This window comes from Panthera onca, chromosome B2, assembly GCF_046562875.1.
Source record: "Panthera onca isolate mPanOnc1 chromosome B2, mPanOnc1 haplotype 2, whole genome shotgun sequence".
NCBI lineage: Eukaryota > Metazoa > Chordata > Mammalia > Carnivora > Felidae > Panthera > Panthera onca.
In genome coordinates, this window is record NC_138343.1 from 30,695,792 (window position 1) to 30,717,344 (window position 21,553).

General features: G+C 53.8%; 2 protein-coding genes across 3 annotated transcripts; both read left to right on the forward strand.

Annotated features, from left to right (window-relative positions):
* Nucleotides 1-26: 26 nt before the first annotated feature.
* Nucleotides 27-5,972, forward strand: WHR1 (winged helix repair factor 1). Of its 2 annotated transcripts, XM_060615192.2 has the most exons (7): nucleotides 27-271; nucleotides 402-538; nucleotides 3,671-3,766; nucleotides 4,093-4,232; nucleotides 5,041-5,138; nucleotides 5,246-5,393; nucleotides 5,539-5,972. In XM_060615192.2, exons 1-7 carry the CDS (start codon nucleotides 172-174, stop codon nucleotides 5,582-5,584), a joined length of 765 nt encoding a protein of 254 aa, XP_060471175.2. In that variant the 5' UTR covers nucleotides 27-171; the 3' UTR covers nucleotides 5,585-5,972. The 2 variants fall into 2 exon arrangements, with proteins under 2 accessions (XP_060471175.2, XP_060471173.2); XM_060615190.2 differs by lacking the exon at nucleotides 3,671-3,766 and having other exon boundaries at nucleotides 49-271.
* Nucleotides 5,973-6,533: 561 nt separating this feature from the next.
* LOC132666915 (complement C4-A-like) lies at nucleotides 6,534-21,484 on the forward strand. Its single transcript, XM_060615169.3, has 41 exons — nucleotides 6,534-6,672; nucleotides 6,812-7,010; nucleotides 7,513-7,714; nucleotides 7,924-7,994; nucleotides 8,075-8,163; nucleotides 8,375-8,457; nucleotides 8,639-8,735; nucleotides 8,896-9,001; nucleotides 9,102-9,234; nucleotides 9,688-9,803; nucleotides 9,909-10,085; nucleotides 10,238-10,420; nucleotides 10,552-10,737; nucleotides 10,853-11,011; nucleotides 11,288-11,414; nucleotides 11,592-11,666; nucleotides 11,932-12,129; nucleotides 12,221-12,332; nucleotides 12,424-12,494; nucleotides 12,770-12,909; nucleotides 13,025-13,234; nucleotides 13,482-13,533; nucleotides 13,650-13,739; nucleotides 13,875-14,084; nucleotides 14,264-14,339; nucleotides 14,502-14,658; nucleotides 14,760-14,876; nucleotides 14,983-15,154; nucleotides 15,353-15,585; nucleotides 15,659-15,826; nucleotides 16,201-16,260; nucleotides 17,257-17,350; nucleotides 17,430-17,616; nucleotides 17,739-17,829; nucleotides 17,966-18,040; nucleotides 19,907-20,009; nucleotides 20,170-20,259; nucleotides 20,343-20,441; nucleotides 20,542-20,625; nucleotides 20,907-21,039; nucleotides 21,203-21,484. The coding sequence occupies exons 1-41, from the start codon at nucleotides 6,608-6,610 to the stop codon at nucleotides 21,342-21,344; spliced, it is 5,232 nt and encodes a 1,743-aa protein (XP_060471152.3). The 5' UTR covers nucleotides 6,534-6,607; the 3' UTR covers nucleotides 21,345-21,484.
* Nucleotides 21,485-21,553: the final 69 nt, after the last annotated feature.

Below are 21,553 nucleotides of genomic sequence, written 5' to 3' on the forward strand. Positions count from 1 at the left end.
CTGGCTGGGCCGAGACGGCGAGTTGACACCTTCCTCGTCCCACGTAGTCCTTCCACCCGGCCGACCGGTCTCCAGGGAGCCCGACGTCACTGCTCTGCGCCGGAAGACGACGTCTTCGCGTTCTCTTCCCTCAACACCGATCTCTTCCCTGGCAACCTGAGACCCCGGGATATGAGCCGGAAGAGACATCGTCTGGTCCCGGACTCCTTTGGGCTGAAGAGGCGGCGGGAACAGGGGCAGGCTGAGGCGGACCCCCTCAGGGGCGAGTCAGGTAGGCGTGGCAACCCTGTGCCGAGGCGGAAGGGCCCTGCTGGGAGCCGCCTTGCCCGCCGGCTCGCTTGACGGGAGCGCCGCGCCCCCCGCCCCCCTTCCCGTCACGGTGACCGGGTCTCTCCGCCTAGGGTCCGCGCGCGCGGCCGTCGCCGAGCTGGTGCAGCTGTTCCCGCGCGGCCTGTTCGAGGACGCGCTGCCGCCCATCGCGCTGAGGAGCCAGGTGTACAGCCTCGTGCCCGACCGGACGGCGGCCGACCGGCAGCTGGTGAGGGGCGTCGGAGCGACGGACGGAAGCCGCTTCCCTGCCTCGAGCGCGCTCCCGAGGGCCCCCATCACTCAGACACCCGGGCGGTCAGCCAGCCGCTCTGCGGTTCTGCAGGCGTCAGGTCTCCCCAGGCCGGGCACTACGGGGCCTAGGAAAATGCCACAGACCCTGTTAAAAGACCCGCCGGCAGTAGAGAGCATGCCACATCGTGGAAGTGGAAGAACTAATCTCTTGGGGAAACTGAGTCACCGGGCATAGTTGGAGCTTTACAGCGCTGGGAATGCAGGCAGACGTCAGATTGCCGCAGACCTTGTGCATCAGTGTTGTTTCTGCCTTACACCGAAGGCGAGGAGCTAGGAGAGAATGTTGACCAGCAGAAGGAACGGGTGTTGTGTGGATTGGGGGGAGTGAGATGAGGCAGGGAGATGGGCTCGGAAGACAATGCGGCAGAGAACTGGTGAAGTTCTAAATTAGGGAAGTGTAGTAGGGAGGGCGAGGATGGGTGGAGGTGAGGGATGTGGACAGTGGGAAGAGGAGTCAGGGATAACTCAGGTTTTCTCGATGACAGACATGAGTGGTGAGTGAACAGAGTAGGAGGACGCTGAGTTGTTGGGGCAGATGACATGTTTGATTTTGTACGAGTTGGAGGTGCATGGGGAACATCCAAAGGCAAGTGTGTTGGATATGAGGGACTGGAGGGAATTCTGGGCCAGTGCTGTAGAATTGAAGTCATTGAGATGTGAGCAGTGGTTCAGTCTGTGGATGTGGGTGAGATTGGGTAGGAAGAGTGAGTAGAGGGGTAACTTTTAACCTTTTTATAAACTTTAAAAGATAATGAAAGCTATGGCTCTTTCTCTCTAGAAAAATGCATATATGCCCCATACATACAAGGTATATGTGCGGTTTTTCACAGATCCTCTGGAGTCCAAGGTTAAGGACCTCAAGTGTGGAGTGAAAGGGCCAAATCTATAAAGCTGAGAGATAACCGCATTTAAGGCAGTGTTTCTCAAAGTACGTCCTGAGTTTTACCTGTATCAGAATCACCTACTATTAAAAAAAAAAAAAATTTAACTGGGCTGCTTATTCAAAAATACAAGTTCTTGGGACTCACCTAAGGCTAACCAATTAAAATCTCTTGAGGTAGGACCTGGGAACCTACATTTTTGAATTACTGTCCCATGTGATTCCTAGTGATGTAAGGGGAAAGCAGAGGAAGAGGAGTCTGTGGAAGAGGCTGAGAAGGAATTGCTAGAGGTAGGAGGAACCCAGGAATAGGCCTATTGAGAAAGCAAATAGATTTTTCAAGGAGGTGGAGTAGTTGGCAGTGTTAGAACCTGTGGTTTAAGGCAATGGTTGGTAAAGAGATCAAGTAAAATAATGTCCAAAGTCTGTCCATTGGTTTAGCAGGCAGAAAATTAATGGCAACCTTTCAGGAGGAAGAGAGGAAAGAAAAGGAAGATGGAGACTAGCTCCAGTTTCATGAGGAAGTGAGTTAGATGGAACCACTCCTTATAGAGTATTTGTTCTTTTTAGTTTACTGATGTTAGCCTAAATTTTAAAAAAAGCTTTAAAAATTGCACAAAGGAAAATATAAACACACACACACACACACACTTTACAGAATGTTTATAAAGCAGATACCCATTTAACTACCACCCAGGGCAGACTACAGAACACAGCCAGTATCCACATACATCACTCTCCAGTCAACATGACTTTTGTCCCTGGGAGGTAACTGTGATCCTCACTGATGTGATAATTGTTCCTTGGATTTTCTATATACCACCTATGTGTTTACCTGTAAACAACATAGCTCAGTTTTATTCATTTTGGATCTTGATCTAAACAAAATCCTATTGTATGTATGTATTTATATCTTATTAGATGAATACTTTTGAGATTCTTCTCAGTTTCACATAGCTACAGTAAATTTCATAGATTTCTATTTTATAAATATGTCCTGTTTTTTCTGTTCTAGGGAAAAAAGTTTTATGTTTATAGGAATTTGTTAATTTATCATCTGAATTTTCAAATTTATTGGTGTAAAGTTCATTTTATTGTCTATTGGATGTGTAGTGATTACCCTTTTCTCATTCTTTTTATTGACTATCTGTGCTTTTTCTAGTTCCTTCCCCCATTTTCTTGATCAGTCTCACCCGTGGCTTATCAGTTTTAATAATCTTTCAATGAATTAATGTTTAGCTTTGTTACTCTCTCATATGCATTCTATTTTATGAATGTGTCCCCTCTACTGTTGGTTTATTTTACTTCCCCCCCCCCCCCCCCCCATTAGTTTCATCGTCTCCTCCTTTCTAGTATATGCTTGTCAGGTTGTAGTTTATCTTAAGTACATGCAGATGTATATAGTTTGGGCACATATTTTAGTTATTATTCAGCTTAAAATATGTTTTAACTTCTTTTGTGATTTTTTTCTTTGACCAAGAGTTAATTATAAATGTATGTCTTAATTTGAAGCATTTTCATATTACCTCGTTGTTACTGATTTCTGACACAAATGGTATTGTGGCCAGAGAACATACACAGTATGATTTCAGTCATTTGAGTTTTATTGAGACTTGCCTTGTGCTATGTGGTCAGTTTTGCTAAATATTCTATGTATATTTGAAGAGAATATGTTTTCTTTAATTATCAATTTCTTAGTAACTGAAGGTATTAATGAAAGTTATTTCTGTACTGATTATTTTGTCTGTTTATGAGTTTATGAAAGGTAGATTAATATACTTATGCGATTATGGGTTTGCTATTGTCTCTTCAAATATTTTCCCTACTTTCCCACCTTCCCTCACCCCACATCTAGACTGTTAATTCCTTGAAGACAGGGCCTACGTCTTAATCACTATTTTATTTTAGTGTCTGGCATATGATTGGTCTTAGAAAATATATATTGGTTGTTTGATAGGCAATGGATGAGGTGGGTGGATGGGAAGGTGGGTAACTGATTTGAAAAGACTATTTAATAATCTACCTGATTCTCTCCCCACACTTTGTCCTTTGCTTAGAGAAAAACTCCCCAGTATTGGCAATAAAATCTCCCCGCCCAAAAGTGCCCAGAGTATAGCAGAGTATCTTACCCTGATACCCTTCTTTTTACTCCTATCTCTCTGGAGACAGAAGGAGCTTCAAGAGCAGGGGGAGATCAGAATCATCCAGCTAGGCTTTGACTTGGACGCTCATGGAATTATCTTCACTGAGGACTACAGGACCAGAGTGCGTGTAACTGTTTTGTGTGTGTGTGTGTGTGTGTGTGTGTGTGTGTGTGTAGAGAGAGAGAGAGAGAGAGAGAGAGAGAGAGATGGGTGTGGGGGGTAGGCAGGGAAATTGGAGAGTGGAAATAAAAAGAAAAAGAGACAATTCTACTCCACATCTCACAGAGAGGGCACAGGGTTCTGGTAATATGAAGGAGAGGAAAAGGAGGAAAAGTATGAGAAGTAGAAAGACATGAGCGAAAGAGAAAACAGGAAGAGTAATGTCCTGGAGGTGGAGGTCCGTGGCTGAGGGTGGAGCCACACCACATCTCCCATCTCTGGTTCCAGGTCCTCAAGGCCTGTGATGGCCGACCATATGCTGGGGCAGTGCAGAAGTTTCTGGCTTCAGTGCTTCCAGCCTGTGGGGATCTTAGCTTCCAGCAGGACCAAATGACACAGACCTTCGGCTTCAGGGACCCAGAGATCACGTGAGACTTGGGGCATCAACAGAATCAGGCATCTGACATTTCTCTGCCTCCCTCTGATCCCATCCTTTTCCTTCTGGTGCACCTACCAAAAAAAGGAGTCTTATTTTTAGTATAATGCCCTAAATTTGTACTCCCCCCAAGAGAGGAGGCCTATCCTACTGGGGCCTTGAACTAAAATTCAGGCGATCTGGGTGGCTAATCCAATGAATTTAGAGGCCTGGCAGGCACCATAAATGCCTATTGTGGATCTTGCTGAAACTAAGAGAATGAAGAAATGGTAGGAGCTTAGATGCCCCTAAAGCTTTCACATTAAAAAACAATGACCGGGCAAGGGTAAAGTAAAAATACCATTTCAGGGGGCCTTATCTGGCTCAGGCTCCCTATTTTGCAACCCATGGTACATGTGAAAGCATTTTATAAACCTTTTAGTAAGATGGAGTCGTGTTGAGTCATGTGTAGGCAGGGGCAGGAGCACAGAAGAAAGGCCCTCATTTCTCCTCAGGGGTTGGACTGAGAGTGTGTCAGGGCATGTGGTCAAGGAGGGCTTCTGCGAGGAGAAGCTGCTTTAGTGAACAAGTAATACAGGAGAAGAAAGTCGGGGGGCAATCCAGGTAAGGGGAGTGGAGGCAAGGGCACGGGGCACTGAACAGCAGGGTGTGGGCAGAGGAGCACTCCAGAGTGGGCTTTTGTTACCTAGTCCCCTTGCAGGGTTGCCCACGTTTTTGTGGAGACTTAGTGTCCAAACATCAGTGGGCAGGGAGATGGTTTTCATAGCTGAGGCCTCCTCCTGGCTTCCCACCCTTCTTAGGCAGCTGGTGAATGCTGGAGTCCTCACTGTCCGAGATGCTGGGAGTTGGTGGCTAGCTGTGCCTGGAGCTGGGAGATTCATCAAATATTTTGTTAAAGGTATTCCATTCGCAGCTCAAGCCCTCAGTCCCTCAAGAACAGCTTTCAGTGGCTCCTCAGGGCCCAAGCCTTACTCACCTTTCCCCTCTCCTCTGCCACTTCTCCAGGGCGCCAGGCTGTCCTCGGCATGGTCCGGAAGGCCAAGTACAGGGAGCTACTCCTATCAGAGCTCTTGGGCCGGCGGGCGCCTGCAGCGGTGCGACTTGGCCTCACCTACCACGTGCATGATCTCATTGGGGCCCAGCTGGTGGACTGGTGAGTCTACCCCCAGCTTCTGGTAGATGACAGAGCAATGGCCCAAGGTCGGATTCCCTTCTGGGACTAGCCCAGACCAAGTTCTGAGTTTTCCCCAGACTGTTGGCCTGAGTATCTTGTTCCAGCCCTGTCTTTTCTTTTACAGTGTCTCCACCACTTCTGGAACTCTCCTCCGCCTGCCAGAGACGTGAGGATTCTGCTCATCATTGCATACCTCCCTGGAGTGGGATGAGAGGGATCCAGGAGTACTGTCCAGTGGTGCCTGAGACAGGGTCACCTTGGGAGCCAGGATGGGTGTTGAGTTTGCATCTGCACAAAGGGTCAGATGTGACTGCTGCTATTTACCTGGGCTCTGACCCAGTGGTGGGGTTTGGGCAATGGTTCTCTGCCCTTCTGTGGAAGTGGAGCCAGAAACCATGCCAAGGCCATGGCTGTTGCCTTTTATGCAGCAAAGTATTGCTGTTACTCTCTTGGGATAGGAAAATGGAATTTCTGGGGAGGCTGATAAGGGAGGGCAGAGTTCTCTTTTCTTACATGTTGGGTTAACATTGCAAATAAAGTACTTCTCTGCCTGTGCTATTTCTTGGATGTCTTTTGTTTAATGTGATGTATATTTGGGCGCCTTGTTTGGGGGTAGAGTTCAAGCCAAATTTGGGCCTGAGCTTTGCCTCATTGTTCAGAGAAATAAGTACATTAAGGTCGGTTCTCCCTGTAGGATGGTGAAGGTATGCCCGATCTCCTAAACCACAGAATTTCTGTTACGGCCTACACAAAGCAAAGGCCTGGTGTCATTCAGGTTTTGTGGGGGTTGTGGTATGAGAGAAGTGTCTTGTGCCCCCTCGTGCTGAGCCACATTGGTCTCTACTCTGCCCATGCCTACTGGACCATCTCTATATATACCTGTACGCAGATACATGCAGTAGGGGGGCTTCCCAGGGCTCTGGGGTGAGAGGGGTTAACAGGGAAGGACAATATGTAACTCCAAGCCAGGATTTCCTCAGATTCTCTCAGAGACCCAGGTGCCTGGGGTGTGTGCCCTACCCCCTCCAAATACTGGGCCTAGGGCCAGTTGCATTTCTTGCCTGTCACATGGTTTCCCAGCTTAGTTTGGCCAGGGGAGGAGCAAGGTCCAGAGTCAAATCTGCTCCAAGCTCTGGGCTGACTAAAAGGAGCAGGCAGACAGACGGGTCTCATCTCTCTTGGATCTTCCAGCCATGAGGCTCCTCTGGGGGCTGATCTGGATGTCCAACTTCTTCGCCTTGTCTCTGCAGAAGCCCAGGTCCTGGAGGAAGGACACTGTAGTGCTTGAGCGGGACAGGGCTGGTGATGGGAGAGCAGGCGTGGGGGACCTAATTGTGGAGTGAGGGGTGGAGGGGCCCGAGTGTCACTGAATGCTGACCCCTTCCTGTTCTCCCTAGGTTGCTCCTGTTTTCTCCTTCTGTGGTTCACCTAGGGGTTCCTCTATCAGTGGGGCTACAGCTCCAGGATGCTCCCCGGGGACAGGTCGTGACAGGATCAGTGTTCCTGAGAAACCCATCCGGCTTGAAAGCACTCTGCTCCCCACAGGTGGACTTCACCCTCAGCTCAGAAAAAGACTTTGTGCTCCTTAGCCTCCAGGTAACTGGACTCCACTCCCTTCTACTGCTTCTTAGCACTTCCCACCCTGTCACCCTGTTCCCTTCTGTCTTTTTCTTCTTCTTTTTTTAACATTTACTTATTTATTTTTGAGAGAGAGAGAGAGAGAGAGAGAGAGAGGGAGAGAGAGAGAGAGAGAGAGAGAGAGAGAGAGAGCGCACAAGTGGGGGAGGAGCAGAGAGAGAGAGGGAGACACAGAATCCAAAGCAGGCTCCTGGTTCTGAGCTGTAAGCACAGAGCCCGACTTGGGGCTCAAGCCCACGAACCTCAAGATCATGACCTGAGCCGAAGTCTGAGGCTTAACCCACTGAGCCACCCAGATGTCCCCACCTCTGTCTTATAAGTGCTTTTGCCTTCTCACTAGCCTCCCTCCCCTCCTCTTCTTCCCCCATCTCCACACTGTTGCCTTTCCTGTTTCTATCTCGGACTCTGGCTTTTTCCTTCTGCTCTGTCTGTGATCTGCGCCCTCTCCGTCTCCTGACAGGTCTCCCTGAAAGATGCAGAAAGCTGTGGCCTCCACCTCCTCCTTGGTGGCCCTGAGGTCCAGCTAGTGGCCAAGTCACCGTGGCTGAAGAATTATCTGTCCAGAAATACAGACATTCAGGGTGTCAACCTGCGTTTCTCCTCTCGCCGAGGGCATCTCTTTCTGCAGACTGACCAGCCCGTTTATAACCCTGGCCAGCGGGGTGAGTCTGAGCCCTAGGGCCTCTACCTTTGTCACCCAGTCTGCTCAAGACACGTTTGACACCCTGTAAGTGAGATAGCCTGATCATGCCGCACAGGAAGGCTGCTTAGCAAATATTTGTTGTCCTTCCCCTCAATCCCTGGAAGCAATGGGGGCCGGACCCACCCTTTGCGAATGGATTCCTGCTCACCTCTTGCCTTCCTCTCCTAGTTCGGTACCGAGTCTTTGCTCTGGATCAGAACATGCGCCCATCCACTGACACTCTTACGGTTACAGTAGAGGTGAGACCCTGACCTCTGACCTTCTGTTCAGCAGGGCTGCTAATCTGACCTCCCTCTCATAACCACTTCTCCCATTGCAGAACTCTCATGGCCTCCTTGTGCGGAAGAAGGAAGTGTACACTCCCTCCTCCCTCTTCCAGGATGACTTTGTGATTCCCGATATCTCAGAGTGAGCTCCCCTGACCTGGAGATGGCCCCTCCCATTCCTATTTTCCTTGGCTGTCCCCCTCCAGTGCCCAGTCAGACCTCGAGTTCTCCCCCACATCCCCCAGTTCGGGTTCCCCCCACCCCCTGCCAGTCAGTCCTCCTTCCGGGAGCCAGGCCTCTGGCTGTCTGTGTGCCTCTTGCACAAGTGGGCTGAGTCCCTCTCCCACTTGTAGGCCAGGGACATGGAAGATCTCAGCCCGGTTCTCAGACGGCCGAGAATCTAACAGCAGCACCCAGTTTGAGGTGAAGAAGTATGGTAAGAGCTGGAGACACGAGGGATAGGCAGCTCCTTTCCTAAAGGAGATATGGATAGAAGGAGAGGTGGTGGGGGCAGGGCAGGAGCAGGGAGGTATGGGTACCACAGCCCTGAGGGGAGGGACGTCTTTGAAGGGTCCTTTCGCTAGACTCTGACCTGCCACCCCTTCACCCCGGGTCAGTCCTTCCCAACTTTGAGGTGAAGATTGTTCCCGGAAAGCCCTACATCCTGACAACGCCTGGCTTTCTTGATGAAATCCAATTAGACGTCCAGGCCAGGTAACTCTCCCATCCCCCACGTGGGGCACCCAGGGCTCGCCACTCAGTATGAAGGAACTGTGAAGCCCTGCCTCCCCCTTGCCTCAGCGTGCCCCCCTCCCCACCACGGACATTGCCCTTATTTCCTAGACCTAACTTCTTGATCTCTCTGTGGTGGCAGGTACATCTATGGGAAGCCAGTGCAAGGGGTGGCATATGTGCGCTTCGGGCTCCTGGGTGAGGATGGTGATAAGACTTTCCTTCGGGGGCTGGAGAGTCAGACCAAGGTAGGAAGGAGGGTGGGGGTGTGGGGAAGGTGAGGAGGGTGTGGGGGAGGTGAAGTGGGAGACAAATCGCACCCATACCCTGTTTTCTTCTTTGCCCCAGCTGGTAGATGGCCAGTGCCATATTTCCCTCTCAAAGGCTGAGGTTCAGGGTGCCCTTGAGAAGCTTAAGGTTAATGTTGCTGACCTCCCGGGGCTGCGCCTCTATGTTGCAGCTGCCATCATTGAGTCTCCAGGTGAGAGGTTTCCCTGATTATGATCCCAGACCCTTGCCTCTGACCTCTGAGCTGATCCTCTGTTCTCCAGCATCGACACCATCCTCTGTTCCTCTTACCCTTGTCTTATACCCGAAGCCAGGGAAGATCCAGGAGACTGTCTCTCCCCAGCTGTGTTTCTGGGTGGTTTTGGGAGAAGATGTCTTTTCCCCCCCTCTTTTTTCACTCATCCTTCCATCCTTCCTTCCTTCCATCCCTCCCTCCCTCCCTCCCTCCAGCCAGCAGACATATAGTAACACTATCTGTGTGCTGGGTCCTGTGTTGGCTTCTGCAAACAGAGATGAATATAAGGTGACCTGTGCCCTAAGGGGTTCACCGTCTGGTGGGCAGGAAACACTTGAGCTGTGTTCCCCCTTGCTCTCCTGTTTCTCTCTCCTTGGCTATGGCATTCTGTCTTCCACCTCTGTCTTGCAGGGGGAGAGATGGAGGAGGCAGAGCTCACATCTTGGCGTTTTGTGTCATCTCCCTTCTCCTTGGATCTTAGCAAGACTAAGCGACACCTCGTGCCTGGGGCCCCCTTTCTGCTGCAGGTTTCATCTGGAAGGGGAGGATGAGTCGGGGGAGGGGATGTTGCCAGGAGGGCACAGGGCCTCACTGGCCACTCTCCTTTGCCTGTCCCACCCTCACTCACCTAGGCCCTGGTCCGAGACATGTCTGGCTCCCCAGCTTCTGGTGTTCCTGTCAAAGTTTCTGCCACGTTGTCTTCTGGATCTGCTTCTAGAATCCAGGACTTTGAACGAAACACAGATGGGAGCGGCCAAGTCATTATTCCCATTGCTACCTCTCCGACCATCTCAGAAGTGCAGCTCTTGGTAGGACTCCCACTCGTGAGACAGGGTAGCAGAAGGAAATAAAGGCCGGCTGGCTGGCTGGCTTTCTAAGAATCCATGTCCCAGGCTGGGGGAAGGAGCTGGGTACCGGGTCCTTGCCACTGACCCTATGCCTGCCCTGCTCTTCTTTCCAGGTGTCTGCAGGCTCCCCTCATCCAGCCATAGGCAGGTTTGCTGTGAGAGCCCCACGCTCAGGCTCCCCATTCCTGTCCATTGTGCGGCCAGATCCTCGACCCCCTCGTGTCGGGGACACTCTCAACCTGAATCTGCAAGCTGTGGGCATCAGTGGGGACAGCTTCTCTCATTACTACTACATGGTGTGCATAAGCTGGGTTGTCGAGAGGGGGGCGTGCAGGGAGGATCTTAGGCAGGAAAGAACCCTTGGGGTTGGAGGGAATGGTTTCAGGATTGGGGATGTGCAGTGAAGAGGAAACAATTCTTGACCCAGATCCTATCCCGGGGCCGGATCGTGTCTGTGAATCGAGAGCCCAGAGGGGAACTGACCTCAGTCTCTGTGTTTGTGGACCATCACTTGGTACCCTCCTTCTACCTTGTGGCCTTCTACTATCATGGGGGCATCCCAGTGGCCAACTCCCTTCGAGTGGACGTCCAGGTCGGGGCCTGTGAGGGCAAGGTAACTGGCATTGGGAGAAGTGGTATGTCTGTGTGTTAGGGGGTTAAGAGAGAAAGAAGAGGGAATGAAGAAGCTCTCCCCACTCTGACTGCCCCCTACCTCCTGCCTCTGCCAGCTGGAGCTGAATGTGGACAGCAGCAAGACGTATCATCCTGGGGAGCCTGTAAAGCTCCAGTTGCAAACAGATTCTCCAGCCCTGGTGGCACTGGGAGCTGTGGACATGGCTTTGTATGCTGTGGGTGGGAGGTCCCACAAACCCCTCAACATGGGCAAGGTTTGTCAAAACCCTCTGTTCTCCCCAGCCTTCCCTCCTCTCTGTGGCTCATTCTCCTGCTGTCCTGAGCCCTGAGCCCTGGGCCCAGCTCCTAGATCTCACTCAAGCTCCCCACGGACTACCCCCAGTCTTCCCTCAAGCCCAGCCCCTTGTGGTCTCTATTTCCCTACTCTCCGTATGTCTTTCACGGTTGCTCGTACCCTGCATTCTCACCTGAAGCCGAGCACCAATCTGGCCCCTCAAGTTGTGTGCAACATCCCAGCTTTTTTTTGCCAGGTCTTCGAAGTTATGAACAGCTATGACCTTGGCTGTGGTCCTGGAGGTGGGGACAATGCCCGTCAGGTGTTTGAGGCAGCTGGTCTGGCCTTTTCTGATGGAGACGTATTGACTTCAGTCAGAAAGAGTGAGAACAGAGGAGGAAGGGGGAGTTGGGTGGTAGGGAAATCAGGAAGGAGGAGGGGTCTGAGGGTGTAAAATGGGAAGAGGATTGGCAGGATGGGCTGGGCCAGTGAAAGGGGGCAGGGAGAGGAGGTGAGAGGCCATACACCCTACTCTTGGCTGCACTTCTGCTTTCTACCAGGTATGAGCTGTCCCAAGGAGAAGAAAACCCGGAAAAAGAGAAACGTGAACTTCCAAAAGGCGATTCATGAGAAGCGTGAGTTGTGGGTGCCTATGTAGCTCTCCACTTGGGCCCAAGGGTCAGGGTGAGGGGGTTCTGCCTCTTGGCTGCTCAGCCTGTATATGGTATTTGGGGCCAGAGACCTGAGTTCTGGGGTTGAATGTGGATGGAGGCCCTCTCCACTGGCCTCGTTTGAGTTCCTGATCTCTCAGGGTGAGTCCTTGTGTATCTGGAGGTCAGGGTGGGGAATGGGATGTATCTCCTTTTGGTTCCCCCACGTTTACCCTCACCTGGCCTGCAGTGGGCGAGTATGCTTCCCAGGAAGCCAGGCGCTGCTGCCAGGATGGGCTGATACGGTTGCCCATGATACGCTCCTGTGAGCAGCGGGCGGCTCGTGTGCGGCAGCCAGGCTGCCGGGAGCCCTTCCTGTCCTGCTGCCAGTTTGCGGAGAGCCTGCGCAAGAAGTCCCAGTCCAGGAGCCAGGGGGGCCTTGCCCGAGGTGAGGCTCTGGGTGGGGCTGGGGGACAGGAAGGAGCACCTGGAAGGGCAGAATGGTCCCCTCCTCATTCCCCTCCACTGTGGTTCCCTAGCCCTAGAGGCCCTGCAGGAGGAGGACCTGATCGATGAAGATGACATTGCTGTGCGTAGCTTCTTCCCGGAGAACTGGCTCTGGAGAGTGGAAACAGTGGACCGCTTCTACCAGTGAGGGGGTGCGGTGGGCCTGGCCTTATCTCTGCGCTGTGTTTGCAGCCAGCCTAGGGTGTGACAGGGCTTCTCTCCTTTCCCACCACAGATTGTCACAGGTGCTTCCTGACTCTCTGACCACATGGGAGATCCATGGTGTGAGCTTGTCTGCAAGCACAGGTGAGATTGCCCTGCCTGGACCTCAGGCCTCCTGCTTCTGTCTCCCTCCAGCCTAGGCTCCCCACTTAGCCCTTTGCTCTTAGTATAGGACTAGGGGCAGAATGCTGGAGAAGTCTGTGTTGGCATGCACTGGGGCTGGGAGGCTAGAATGTGGCGGCAGGTGGGGGGCAGATCTGGGTCATCCCCTGCCCCTCCCGCCTGGGACCCTGTGGCCATGGTGCCCCCTGCCTCTGGTCTCTGCCCCCTCTCCCATCCCTCCCTGCCTTGTCCTTCAGGCCTGTGTGTGGCTACACCGGCCCAGCTCCGAGTGTTCCGTGAATTCCACCTGCACCTCCGCCTGCCCCTCTCTGTCCGCCGCTTTGAGCAGCTTGAGCTGCGACCTGTCCTCTACAACTACCTGGATAAAAATCTGACCGTGAGGCCTTGCAGGAGCCTGAGCACACAGGGGAGTGGGTGGGAGCTGGGGCAGGTGAAGGGTGAGGAGCCTAACTGGGCTGAGGCTCTGGCCATCCCTGTCTTCCTGCACCCAGGTGAGCGTCCATGTGACCCCAGTGGAGGGGCTGTGCCTGGCTGGAGGGGGAGGGCTGGCCCAGAGTGTACTGGTACCTGCGAGCTCTGCCCGGCCTGTTGGCTTCTCTGTGGTGCCCATGGCAGCTGCTGCTGTGTCCCTGAAGGTGGTGGCTCGAGGGTCCTTGGAGTTCCCTGTGGGGGATGCAGTGTCTAAGGTTCTACAAATTCAGGTGAGTGGAACACCTGAATCCAGGTCCCCAGGCTCCCAGATTTATACCCCCACACCCCTGCGCCCTCTCTGCTGGCCAGGCCAGAGACCCAACACCCAAACCCAATGCCTTGGTCTGTTTACATCTTCTACGATTCTGATTCAACTCTGTCCCTGAAGTTCAAACTCTAAGTCCTGGGGAGTATGCCCTGGGGAGGGCAGGCTGTGGTACTATGTGACCTCTCACAGCTATGTTTTCCCTGAGACAGAAGGAAGGGGCCATCCACACGGAGGAGATGGTCTATGAACTCAATCCCCTGGGTGAGCAGCCCCCTGCCTCCAGCCATTAGTGTCTTAATGGGGTTGTAGGTGGTGGGGGCGGGGTGGGGGGTGGTATGGGCAGCAAAACAGACTGCCAACTTCCCCCATCTCCACAGACCACCGAGGCCGGACCTTGGAGATTCCTGGCAACTCTGATCCCAATATCATTCCTGATGGAGATTTCAGCAGCTTTGTCAGGGTTACAGGTGGGAGCTGCCTCCAGTCTCTTCCCAGGAGCACCCTCAGATTCATGTGAAACCCACAGACCCCTGTTTGATCCCATGATCCCAATGGGTTCCCAGACCTGCTCTCTGATCCTTAACCCTCCACCTCCCCTATAGCCTCAGATCCATTGGACACTTTGGGCTCTAAAGGGGCCTTGTCGCCAGGAGGCCTTGCCTCCCTCCTGAGAGTTCCCACCGGCTGCGGGGAACAAACCATGATCCTCTTGGCTCCAACACTGGCCGCTTCCCGCTACCTGGACAAGACAGAGCAGTGGAGCACACTGCCCCCCGAGACCAAGGACCACGCTGTGGATCTGATCCAGAAAGGTTCTGGGGACAGGGGCAAGCAGGCATGGGGCTGAGAGAGGGCAGTTAAAGGAAGAGGGGCAACCCAAGTGGCTAGAGGGGAGAAGAAGGGAGGCACCTGGTGGGAATGGGGAGTGTGGCCTCGGGCACATACAGTGGGAGAGTGAGCGTCGCCTCAGCAGCTGCCTCTCCTCTCCAAGGCTACATGCGGATCCAGCAGTTTCGGAAGACAGATGGTTCCTATGGGGCTTGGATACAACGGGACAGCAGCACCTGGTGAGGCTGGGAGAGTGTTTCTGGGTCTCAGAGAGGGGCTGGGGCTGGTGGGGGCAGAGCCAGGTACCCTGGGAGGGTGAATAACCAGGTGTCTGAGGGAATGGGGATGTGTCCCCTACAGGGACCAGTCACTATTCCCCACTATCCCTTCCTCCCCTCTAGGCTCACGGCTTTTGTGCTGAAGGTACTGAGTTTGGCTCAGGAGCAGGTGGGTGGCTCACCTGAAAAGCTGCAGGAGACGGCCAGGTGGCTGCTGTCCCAGCAGCAGGCTGACGGTTCATTCCAGGACCCCCACCCGGTCATACACAGGGCCATGCAGGTTCGGGGCTGGGAGTTTGGACAGAGGAGCCTAGGTGGGAGGACTCTTCTTGCCCCTCCCTGCTCCTAGTTGACATCTCCTTTTCTACCCCCTTCAACTAGGGGGGCTTGGTGGGAGATGATGAGACTGTAGCACTCACGGCCTTTGTGGTCATCGCCCTTCAGCATGGGCTGGCCGTCTTCCAGGACGGCAACGCAGAGCAGCTGAAGCAGAAAGTGGTAAGAGCACCTAGGGGTCTGCCCTTTCCTGTTCCCCAGCTCTCTCCCTTTCTCTTCAGGAACCCAGGTGTCCAGCTCTGTGACCTGCCTTCCCACTTTCTCCTAGCAAACCTCCATCTCAAAAGCAAATACTTTCTTGGGAGAGAGAGCAAGCTCTGGGATCCTGGGGGCCCATGCAGCTGCCATCACTGCCTATGCCCTGACTCTCACCAAGGCTCCCGAGGACTTGCGGCGTGTTGCCCACAACAATCTCATGGCCATGGCCCAGAAGACTGGAGGTGAGTCAAGTTTTGGCAATGAACCAGGGACCCCTGAGTGTGCCCAAAGGGAGAAATTGAATGAACACCTCAAGAGGGAATGAAAGCATAAGCAAGTTAATTGGGGTAGAATCCGGAGAGCCCGACACAGAGAGCGTCACAGGGCCAGGCAACAAGGACCTGGCCCCCATTCACCTGTGGATCTCCCTTCACTTCCAGATAATGTGTACTGGGGCTCAGTCACTGGTTCTCAGAGCAATGTCGTCCCACCCACTCTGGCTCCTCGCAGCCCGGCAGACCCCCTGCCCCAGGCCCCAGCCCTGTGGATTGAAACCACAGCCTACAGCCTGCTCCACCTGCTGCTACAGGAGGGCAAGTCAGAGACGGCCGACCATGCTGCAGCCTGGCTTACTCACCAGGGCAGCTTCCAAGGGGGATTCCGCAGCACCCAGGTAGGGGCTGCCCTGGGGCTCTGGGGAAGATGGCCCTGAGACCAAGTGCCTGAGTCCTGGCTCACCTCCCCAGGACACGGTGATGGCCTTGGATGCTCTGTCTGCATACTGGATTGCTTCCCACACCATGGAAGAGAGGGGGCTCAATGTGACTCTCAGCTCCATAGGCCGCAATGGGTTCAAGTCCCATGAGCTGCAGCTGAACAACCACCAAGTTCAGGGCCTAGAGGAGGAGCTGGAGGTGAGCCACTCCCTCACCTGGCTTGCCATGACACCTGGGCCTACTGCGGCCAGGCCAGAAGCCATCCCCAGCCCACCTCCCCCCCTTGTGGAATCCCCATGGCCTCTCTTGCTGATATCCTCATGGTAAGACTTGCAGTGTGACCTGGAGAAAGTCACATAACCTCCGAGCTTCATTTTTCCCATCTCAAAATTAATAAATGCAGAGGGTACCAAACAGCGTTTTTAGGAGGCTGAGGTGAGACAGTGTACGTGAAGGTGTGTGAGAGTGTGAGATGGAAGAGAAGAGGTGGTTTTCAGGGAGGAAGTAAATTGGAGCAACGTTGTGCCCTCTTGTGCCTTTCTGACATCCTTTCCCTTTTCTGTTCCTGCAAGTTTTCCTTGGGCAGCAAGATTAATGTGAAGATAGGAGGAAACAGCAAAGGGACCTTGAAGGTGAGAGCCAGCAGCACTGGATGCCTAGGGCCCAACAGGGAGGGGCTGTGGTCTTGAGTGGGAGGCCTGAGGGCAGAGCTCATGGTTGAGGAAGGAGGGAGACACCACAGGGTTGGTGGCCCCCCTGCTCTTTCCTGGGCATTTTCCCTCACTCTGGTCTCTACCTTCTCCGGGCACCTGCTATTTCCTTTTACCCTTTAGTGTTGACGGTGCACACACGCAGCACCTCAACCCAGGCTGCTCCCCTGAGTCACAGGCCCATGTGTCCCACAGCACCTCAGACATGGCACGTCCCAAACCCCTTCTTCCTCCTGTGTCCCCTCATCTGGCTGACAGAGCCCCTTCCCCACAAGAGCCCAGCTGCCACTCTGGAGGCCATCTTAAGTGTCCCCGTCCCAGCACTTCCTTATGGTCCCAGTAATTCCTCCTCTGCTCCCCTGCCACCCTGGGCTCTTGTCACTTGTTTCCGGGACTCTGCTAAGATGGTTTGGGAACTTCTCCATACCCCCATATCTTACCGCTCTGATCCATTGTCCACACTGCCATGAGATCAACCTCCTGACAACACTAGTCAGATTAGCCCTGGAGAAAAGTCAGACTCTTCCACATACACGATCGAACCCCTGTCCACCTCCCCAGCCAGACAAAACCACTCATCTACATAGTTCTCCTCGCTTTCAGTGTTCTTACGCCGCTTTTTCCCCAAGTGACACATTCATTCTTCTCCTTCAAGCTTTGGCCAGAAGCCTTTCCTGAGCTTTCCATCCCAGCCTCCTCTGTGCACCGTGTAGAGTGCTTGCCCCTGAGTGCCGGTCCCTGCTCCCCATGACCCACCAGCTAACCCAATTCCTGGGCCTCCCATGTTTATGGACTGGTCAGGAGGGGTGAGAGGGGCTGAAGGCCTGGAATCCCTCAGCCCAGGAGATGCCCCAGCTGTGGCTCTGGAGAAAGGCCTGGGCCCCAAATGTCCTCTGTTCTCACTCCTTGTTGAGCCAGATCCTTCGTACCTACAATGTCCTGGACATGAAGAACACAACCTGTGAGGATCTTCATATTGAAGTTACAGTCATGGGCCATGTCGAATACACAAGTGAGTGTTGGGGTTGGAGGCTGTGGGGCCCCCAGGGGGCTGGTGACAGGGGCCAAGCCACAATGCCATCCCTGTGCAGTGGAAGCAAATGAGGACTATGAGGACTATGTGTATGAGGAGCTTCCAGCTAAGGATGATCCAGACAACGGTTCCCAGACCGTGACACCCCTGCAGCTGTTTGAGAGACGGCGGAGCCGCCGCCGGCGGGAGGCACCCAAGGTGGCTGATGAACAGGAGTCCAGAGTGCAGTACACCGTGTGCATCTGGTGGGTGCTGGGGGCTGCACCCGACATGGGGGAACTGCTGGGCTGGGAGACGGAAGCAGGACCGAGGCTGGGGCTGGGCATCTGCAACCCAGTGCAAGTGGGACCTGGACATGTCTCTGCAGGCGGAAAGACAAGGTGGGGCTCCCGGGCATGGCCATTGCTGAGATCACCCTGCTGAGTGGATTCAATGCCCTGCGTGCTGACCTGGAGAAGGTGTGGTCACCTGCCCAGAGGGACCCCTTGTGCCCTCTGGAGCCCTGCTCCATCCCTGAAGCCATTCCAGCTGCTGAGCCCTGTCTTGTACAGGGCCCAGGGCCACCTCCCTGTGACCATCTCTCCTTCCCCACAGCTGACCTCCCTCTCTGACCAATACGTGAGTCATTTCGAGACTGAGGGGCCCCACGTCCTGCTGTACTTTGACTCGGTGAGCAGGGAGAGGTGACGCAGGGAAGAGACCACACTAGATTTACCGAGCATATGTTACGAAGTTTCCCAGGAGACAGCTGTATGAGCAGCCAGTGCTCTTAGAGAGAACTTGGGATGTGAGCAGGGAGACAGGATAAAAGTGTGCCAGAGCAGAGTCAGGGGCAGGCCCAGGAGTCTGCGTTGCCTGTAGGCGATGGGGCTGAGCCCCTAATGCGGCGTGGGGGTCAGTGCCAGTCAGCAGGAAAGGACTTGAGAGCCGCTCATAAAGCTGAATTGGTTCAACTTGAGGGCTGCCTTTGTTTTTTGTTGTTGACCTTCCTAGTTTTTTCTGGTTTTGTTTTTGTTTTTTAAAGTTTGTTTATTTATTTTAATTTTTTAAACCTTTATTTATTTTTGAGAGAGAGAAAGAGTGCAAGCAGGGGAGGAACAGAGAGAGAGAGAGGGAGACACAGAATCCAAAGCAGGCTCCAGGCTCCAAGCTGTCATCACAGAGACCGATGCGGGGCTCAAACTCATGAACTGCGAGATCATGACCTGAACCAAAGTTGGATGCTTAACTGACTGAGCCACCCTCGCACCCCTAAACTGTATTTATTTTTGAGGGAGACAGAGACAGAGAGAGAGAGAATGCACATGTGCACACGAGAGCCAGGGAGGGGCAGAGAGAAAGGAGAGGATCCCAAGCAGGCTCCGCACTGTCATCTCCAAGCCCTATGTGGGGCTTGAACTCATGAACTGCGAGACCATGACCTGAGCCAAAATCGGTTAAGCAACCGACTGAGCTACCCCGGCACCCCTGGGGTTTGTTTTTGATATTAAAATGTATTTTCTTTTATAAAGTGATGATGGTCTTGGATGAGTTTTTGTCTTTTTGTGCCATTATTTGGCTAAAACAAAGAATTATTAACCCTTTGAGTGCCCTCAAGTGTTTTTTGAACATCAACTGTAATCTCTTGGGGAAAATATGAAAAAGCTGTGTCAATACTGTAACACCATTAGCCAGGTGTGTGTGGGTCAGGGAAGACAGACCTTGTTAGCCTGGGAAGCCAGGCAGAGGAGTTTGGTTGAACACCATCGAAGATGAGGAGCCAGGAAGATTTCTAGGCAAGGAGTTGACCTAGGCAGCCCAGCACAAGAGGGAAAGGGTCAGGGTAGGGGCTGAACTGGACCAGTGTGTGCGTGAGTAGAGGAGTCTGGGTCTAAGCTGTGAGCTGCAGCGTCATGGAGCATGGGAGAGTGACAGCAGCTGCCGTTAGGGTGACAGATAAAGGAGGGCCCAGTTGCATCGGTGAGGAAGCAAGGCTGTCAGGAGGGTGGGTAGGCTTCGGGGGCAGGCAGAGTGAATTTGGAGAACTTATAGGTCCCACAAAAATCCTAATGCAAGAATGAGGCTGAATGTTTAGCGTGGGAATCATCAGCCCGGAAGGGTTTGGTGAAAGTCAGGGAGTGGCTGAGACCTCCTCAGGGAAGTACAGGGGACAGGGGGAGCCAGGGCCAGGGAATGCGCCTCTGGGAAGGAAGAAGGGGGATGGTCAGGAATGGCGAGGTCAGAACCAGGGATGACCTTAAAAACCTTAAAAACTAACCTTAAGCTTGGAGAGTTTCGTGCAGAATATGTCCATTATGTGGGACTCTGCCAAGGGGCCAGGGGCACTGGAGACTGGAATGAGGTCACTGTTTGGCAGTGAGGTCAGCAGAGACCTTGGGGAGCAGTTCTTAGAGTTCTGGCAGCCGGAAGGTAATAGAATGTGATGGATACTGGAGATAAGACCAACGAGTACCAGAGACAGGTCAAGGATATGCAGCACAGTGGCCTTCAGGGTTCAGGGTGTGCTCTCCTGACCGCTCCTCCCCACTGTGCCAGGTCCCCACCTCCCGGGAGTGCGTGGGCTTTGGAGCTGTTCAGGAGGTGGCCGTGGGGCTAGTACAGCCGGCTAGTGCAACCCTGTATGATTACTACAACCCCGGTGAGGACTTGGGGGACACTTGGGAGGTTTGGAGTAGGTGTCCCCATATGGGACATTGGGACCTGGGGCAATGCAGGGTGGCAGGGGTGTCCTGTGGCTCCTTAGGACTGGGGAGGCAGTGAGGGGGACCTACATTCTAACTGCCCTCTCTCTTCTCCAGAGCACAAATGTTCTATCTTCTATGGGGCACCCACTAAGAGCAAACTCTTGTCCACATTGTGCTCTGCTGACGTCTGCCAGTGTGCTGAGGGTGAGAGCCAGGGCCTGGGGCAGGGGGTGGGAAGACAGAGAGGCTGGGGCCTACACTGTCTCATCTGGGCCCCCTGACACCAGGGAAGTGTCCTCGACAGCGTCGTGCCCTGGAGCGGGGCCTGCAGGAAGAGGCCGGGTACAGAATGAAGTTTGCCTGCTACTACCCCCGAGTGCAGTACGGTCAGTCTTCCCTCGCACCCAAGGCCTCTCTGCCTGGGCCTGCTCCTCTCAGCCTCAGGTGGGACAAACCTGTGCTCCCGTCTCTTGAACTCCCTTGTAGGCTTCCAGGTTAAGGTCCTCCGAGAAGATGGCAGAGCTGCCTTTCGCCTCTTCGAGACCAGAATCAGCCAAGTCCTGCACTTCAGTATGAAGGGAACAGTTGGGCGGGTGGGGCTGGGGGGATCTAGGGAGCTGAGGTCAGGGTTTGCGGCCTGGCTGCTTGGAATAGCTCAAGTTCAGAGTCTGAGCTCAAAGCCCCTCAGCATCTTAGAAGCTCTGGGCTTGTCCATAAATAGGAAAGCAGTTGTATCTCCCCATTAGTCACAGTGAGGGCAAAATGAGCGGGTCCGTGCATAGCCCCTGGCCCCTGCTTGTCCTGTACCTTCTCTTTTCCTCTGACAACCCTCATGCACATTATCCTCTCAGCCAAGGACACTAAGGCCACTGCTGGTCAGACCCGAAACTTCCTGGTTCGAGCCTCCTGCCGCCTTCGCTTGGAACCTGGGAAAGAATATTTGATCCTGGGTCTGGACGGGGCTACCTATGACCTCAAGGGAGAGTGAGTTCTCTGGGCCCCTCTGTCTCTTTCTCTCCTCACACCTCATGAGGGAACAGATCCCCAGCACCCAGACCCTGCCCCCACAGAAGCCAGGCGCTTCATGTTCTCCTCTCCCACCAGCTTATCCTCCCCACCCCTGCTGACCATCCCTTTGCCCCTACAGCCCCCAGTACCTGCTGGACTCGAATAGCTGGGTTGAGGAGATGCCCTCTGAACGCCTGTGCCGGAGCACCCGCCATCGGGAAGCCTGCGCCCAGCTCAATGACTTCCTTGAGGTGTATGGCTCTCAGGGGTGCCAGGTGTAAGGGCTGCCCTCCCATCTCCCCCAGGAGGAGCCCGAGCCAGGGAAAGGTGATGCCTGGATTGTTGCTGTGCCCGGACCCCTGGACGTGGTCCCTGGGAAGGACCAGGGACTCAATAAAGGTCTTTGGCGGCAAAGTGTCAATGCGTGTCTCCAGAACTGACTGCAGTGCCCCCCTCGAGGGGGGCCCAGGCCAGGATTTGCACGGTCTTA

Excerpts from the sequence above, each read along its gene's own strand:
- WHR1 (XM_060615192.2), top strand. The coding sequence starts at position 172 with ATGAGCCGGAAGAGACATCGTCTGGTCCCGGACTCCTTTGGGCTGAAG. Across the intron at positions 3,767-4,092 it reads CTGAGGACTACAGGACCAGA|GTCCTCAAGGCCTGTGATGG; the intron begins GTGCGTGTAACT and ends CTCTGGTTCCAG. Across the intron at positions 4,233-5,040 it reads TTCAGGGACCCAGAGATCAC|GCAGCTGGTGAATGCTGGAG; the intron begins GTGAGACTTGGG and ends CACCCTTCTTAG.
- LOC132666915 (XM_060615169.3), top strand. The coding sequence starts at position 6,608 with ATGAGGCTCCTCTGGGGGCTGATCTGGATGTCCAACTTCTTCGCCTTG. Across the intron at positions 11,415-11,591 it reads ATTGACTTCAGTCAGAAAGA|GTATGAGCTGTCCCAAGGAG; the intron begins GTGAGAACAGAG and ends GCTTTCTACCAG. Across the intron at positions 12,910-13,024 it reads ACCTGGATAAAAATCTGACC|GTGAGCGTCCATGTGACCCC; the intron begins GTGAGGCCTTGC and ends TCCTGCACCCAG.